The sequence below is a fragment of the Papaver somniferum genome, chromosome 2 (genome assembly GCF_003573695.1).
Source record: "Papaver somniferum cultivar HN1 chromosome 2, ASM357369v1, whole genome shotgun sequence".
Lineage (NCBI taxonomy): Eukaryota > Viridiplantae > Streptophyta > Magnoliopsida > Ranunculales > Papaveraceae > Papaver > Papaver somniferum.
The window spans coordinates 113,433,368-113,438,555 of NC_039359.1; the positions used below are offsets into that span (position 1 = coordinate 113,433,368).

At 35.1% G+C, this 5,188-nt stretch overlaps 1 protein-coding gene across 1 annotated transcript; it reads right to left on the minus strand.

Annotated features, from left to right (window-relative positions):
- Nucleotides 1–1,514: 1,514 nt before the first annotated feature.
- On the minus strand, nt 1,515–4,203 carry LOC113348841 (clathrin light chain 1-like). Its single transcript, XM_026592725.1, has 3 exons — nt 3,526–4,203; nt 2,207–2,360; nt 1,515–2,114 (listed from the first exon to the last, which is right to left on the minus strand). The coding sequence occupies exons 1-3, from the start codon at nt 4,047–4,049 to the stop codon at nt 1,716–1,718; spliced, it is 1,077 nt and encodes a 358-aa protein (XP_026448510.1). The 5' UTR covers nt 4,050–4,203; the 3' UTR covers nt 1,515–1,715.
- Nucleotides 4,204–5,188: the final 985 nt, after the last annotated feature.

Consider the following 5,188-nt stretch of genomic DNA (forward strand, 5'->3'; position numbering starts at 1 on the left):
TACCTACGACATAATTATGTAATTTATCATACATAGATTTAACCGTAGATTCCCCATTAGGAGTTAACGGTCATCTTAATTTATCCACTTTTAACATGTCTTCTTTATCTGTAAAGATTCTTATTTCTAAGATCTTATCAACTATAACAGTATGTAAGTTATTTCTAACATGCCTTCTTTATCTTATCACTTCTTTGTTTCCGAGTCAATCAGCTCAAATACAAGTATTAATGAATAACTTTAAGATCTACAATAGGATAATATGTTACCTCTGATACTAGGTATCCATGTATCAGACTATACATTTATCAACTCGCCGTCACCTACCTCCCAGCATCTATATTGGTGAATAAAAAAAACTCCCGACAAAATGCATCTCCATATCAAGGGACTAGGGTTCATTAAGTGTTTTTTGACATAAAAGAGGAAGATATTACCAAAATATTTATCTTTCGGCATAAAAGACCAAAGTGCATTAAGTTGTGTTACCAGTCTCCAAACCAATTTGGCTATCATTGCGTTATTCATTTTATTGGCCTCCTTAAAACCCAACACTCCCTTCGTGAGAGATTTAGTAACAAACTCCCAAGCTTTCAACTAACATCTTTTGTGTTCTTATTTTTTCCCCACCACAAATCCCGCTGAATTGCATTTATTCTACTCCCTCCGTCTCACTATTAGTTGACCTATTTACTTTTAGATTTTGTTTTTGTCCTATAATAGATGACCTGTATCACTAAACAATGACATATTTCTAAAATTATCTTTTTAATTGATTATTGTTTGTATAAGAAATATGCATAATTTGATAGGCATGTTTACATTCGTTACATAGGTGTTTTAAAATGCTTTTCAATGGTATGAAGTTTGCGAACATCCATGGTGTAGTTTGAGAGATAAATCATTTCAAAATTTCACTAGTTATTATTCATAAGGGTATAATTGTAAAAATCACTTATAAAATACTCTTTTGCCTTCCTTGCCTTAAGAATTGTGCAAACTAGATCATCTAATAGTGGGACGAAGGGAGTATGAGTTATCTTTTTTGGTAAAATAAAACATCCCATTTGGAAAATTGGGAGACCGGAAAGCACTAACTTTATTAACATAATTTGATAAATCATCTAATAGTGGGATGGAGGGAGTATGAGTTATCTTTTTTGGTAAAATAAAACATCCCATTTGATAAATTGGGAGACCGGAAAACACTAACTTTATTAGCATAATTTGATAGCTTGTGCTAAGATTTTTCTTTCCACCCCTTTCCCATTTTCTAAACTATTGATTCAAAAGTTGTTAGCGTTGATCTATCAATAAAGAGGGGTGCTTCGAGTATCTGTTATGTTTAGTTTTGAACTTTATGGTATTTGCATGATCAGATGATGCATATACTCTCAACAATGTAGTAGGGTCACATATTTATTTCCAAATATGGCATGTAGAAACACCACTAAACGAGTCAACCAACAAATTTCTTATGTCCGTGTTCAAAAAAAAACAAAAAAACAAATTTCTTATGTAAACCAGAAAATTCTATTGCACAATAATAAAGGTTAGCATTCCAGTTCCACGTTTCAAAGAAAGTGTGAATTGGTCAAATACCTACCTGTTCTCGTCTCTGGTAATGCACGACTGCCTTATATAATCGGCAGGCAAGACCAAATAATTATTACAGAAATCTAGTCTAGTAGTTCAGTAAGATATGAAAATTAAGATCATGAAGCAGCAACGGGATCTGGCATGGGACCCAGCTTGTCCTCAACTAACACAGATACCTCTTGTTTTGACGATCCCTCTGGTGCACAAACAGGTTTTTCTCCAGCAGCAGCCGGGGTGCCATCTTTCTTTCCATATGTGGGTTTAAGTGGTGATGGAATCAAGTGAGGTGGGGTTTCGTGCTTCAGCTTAATGAGTATCTGCCTCATCCTGGAAAGATCAGTAGGCTTCCCAGGCTTTGGGCCCTGAACAATCACAACTGATGGCTTCTTTTCTGAATCTTTCTTTCCTTTCTTCTTTTCCAGACTGGCAACTTCATGAGGAATGAGCTCTGAAATCGATTTCCAATACTGCTTGTCCGCGTTTTTGTTAAAATTCTCTTGATTAGCCAAGAATAGCTGCAACCACACACCCATATATATTTTTAATGGATGAAAGATGAAGAAACGTAATTACAGGTAGAAATGAGCAGAGAGTAAAGAAGTTCTACCTTCTCCTTTTCTCTGATATTAACTTTGTTAGTTGCACAGTTAAGTTCCCTTTTCTCATAAAAGGCTTTTTTGTACACTTCAGCTTCATCGAGAATCTGGTTTCGCATTTCCTTCTCTCTTTTCTCTTTGTCTTCGAGCTCAATTGCGTTTTGGCTGAGTCAGCAGAAAAACATACTTCTTTGTCATTATATCATTTAATGGGACAAGTAGTTCCAAGCAGAACAAGCAAACGACAGGAATCAACTACTATTTGCTGGTAAAGGAATACTATACCAAAAAACTAGACTGGAGCATCCCTAAAACAATTATTGCTGCATATTTTGCATGCAAACAAACCACAAAAATGCATTTCCTTCCTATATGCTAAACACTAGTCACTTGGGAGCCAACAAAAGTATGTCATGGGAAGCTTAATCACCACACATGTAAGTAGCAGTTACCATTTATGAATTACACCACAAATTTTCTCGTGCTGTTTGTCAGTACAAGAGAAAATTATGTTGTAACAGAAGTTTTGCAGTAGAAACTTGGTGCAAGAGTTGGATACATTTTGTAATTTCATTAGACACCAAATGTATCCATCATTAATCATTCGAAGCAGAATTTCAAATTAGGATTCTAGAATATGCTTATAAGGGTGAAGAAGATTAATTTCAAAAATCTCTATTAAAAATGATAAAACTAACTTTCAAGTATATACACAGGTGTATCAGAAATAAATATTTTAGTAACATGCTCCAATCAGTATAGACAATGAAAGGAAAGAAAAGTGACATACAGAATACAACACGAATAAGGATTGTTGAGCCGGCCAGAATGAACATACAAGAAAATAATATTAATAACAGGACTGCTTCAATACTCCTCATGATGCATGACATCCTATTACAACTTTTGACATCAGCATATCTCTCTCTAATAAGACATGTATCACATAACAGTTTTACCCTTATTTGAGAATTCTAAACCTATAAAACATAAGAAATCATGTGTACTATGGAAGATCCAATTATCCCTACTGTTTACACAGGGTGCCTATATCGATCAGAAAATTATGAAATGAAGGTCATGAAATCAAAATTGTAATTATTCTTATTTTCCCCTGCTTTCCAGAAAAATACACATAGAACCTACAACTACAAAAGTGAACCATCAAAATCCCTAACCATAATTCAGTAACAAGTAACCATATACCAATAGAAATTCTAAATTCATAACTAATTCAAACCGCATTTTGATGTAAACAAAATAGGGAAAAAAATTGAATATCAAAATGTTCATAAATTGAACCGTAAATAGAACAGTTAGAAACCCTCACCGACGCCATTCTCGAAGAACAACTCCTTCCTCAGGTTCCATTTCAGTAGGAGGAGGAAGAAGAGGACCATCATCAGAAACAAAAACACCAACATTATCATACATCTTCTCATGACCGTTCGATTCAGGAACCTCCGAGAACAAAGAAGGTGAATATTCAGAATTTTTAGTGTCGTCGTTAGGTTCATCAACAACAGTTGAACTAAAACCATAAGTTTCTGTAGATGGAGTACCATTATCTTCATCTACTACAACATTAGATACATGATGAACGGTGAAATCATCATCGTTGAGCAAACCTTCCTGAGGAGGAGGAATAGAAGATAAATCGCTAGGATTTTCTTTAATTTCTTCTTCTTCGTCTACTTCGTTAACATCAAAATTAGAGTCAAAACGTTGAGAAGGAAGACGAGAGTCATAACCTATGTAGCCATCATCAACATCATCGAAAGGACTGTTTGATGAAACCCTAATTTCTTCACCTTCTCCTTCATTGCTGCTGAATGTATTCTGGAACGACGCCATTTTCTCTGTCTCTCTAAAATTTCTTGGGTGAAATTAATTCTTCGAATTTCTTTGCTTTTCTTTACTTGAATTTGAAGGAAATAACGTGTTTTAGACTTTAGTTTCTAAAGTTGAAAAAAGGCATGAAAATGCGTGCACTAGCTGCAGTTATGGATAACCGAACGAAAAGGAAGATTTTAATTCAAAATTAATAACAAAAATCCTGGTGAACGATTGCAATTAGTCAAACTGAGTCAATAGTCATCAGTGCAAGTACAGTATTTGTCTTACTTGGTTGGATGATAGAGTGAATACCGTGACATTTGGAGGTCGTCTACTAGTCTGAGTCACGGCGAATGGCTTTCAAAATGGAACAGTGAAGAGGCAGTGGAGGAGTATTTATTTATTTTTAACCAGGTTGATGACCTCGACTAGCTCATTGTATCTGGTTGAGGTCAAAATCATCCTACGTGGAGGTTTTATTTATATTTTTTGGTTGTAGAGTCATTTACTATATGATAAAAATGAATTAAAATAATAAGATTCTCTACTTAAATTTCATCTCCAATCCTCAAGATATTAATTAATGAGGGAGGGTCCATGGAATCTCTTAGATGGACAAGGTCACATAAGATTTGCGTTATTTTCTTCGCAAAACTCAAACGACAATGAATTTAAGTGTAATATTTTGATGATATGTTCCTCTTATAAGAGTCTACATTCCTACAAAAATTGAACACAATTTGAGATGTATAAAACGACCATCTACCCCTTTGAATATCAGCCGTTCAAATTTAACGGTTGAAATTAACAGGGGGTTAGTCCTCGAGTGAGTTGGGGGGAGTTGAGTGTATTTTAAATCTTGGGGATTTTGAGGGAGTTTGAGAGAGTGTAGGGAGTTTGAGAGAGTCTGGTGTTTTTGAGTTCCAGGGAGTTTGGGGGAGTGTAGGAAGTTTGAGGGAGTTTACTAGAGGGAGTTTGAGAGAGTTCATTCTTAACTCATTCTCTTTTAAGAAACAACAAATCCTCATTTGCAAGTAATACATGACCTACAAAACTGCACTCGAGCCATGGCTAACAACAACACATAACCAAGGAAAAACTGCACTCGTAGCGCATGACCTGATCTTCGTAAGCTCCCATTTAGTCATTCACCACAC

What these genes read in the sequence shown, in the direction of transcription:
- LOC113348841 (XM_026592725.1), bottom strand. Translation starts at nt 4,049, where the DNA reads ATGGCGTCGTTCCAGAATACATTCAGCAGCAATGAAGGAGAAGGTGAA. An exon ending in GTTCTTCGAGAATGGCGTCG is followed by an intron (nt 2,361 to 3,525) that starts GTGAGGGTTTCT and finishes CTGCTGACTCAG; the next exon opens with CCAAAACGCAATTGAGCTCG. An exon ending in ATATCAGAGAAAAGGAGAAG is followed by an intron (nt 2,115 to 2,206) that starts GTAGAACTTCTT and finishes GTGTGGTTGCAG; the next exon opens with CTATTCTTGGCTAATCAAGA.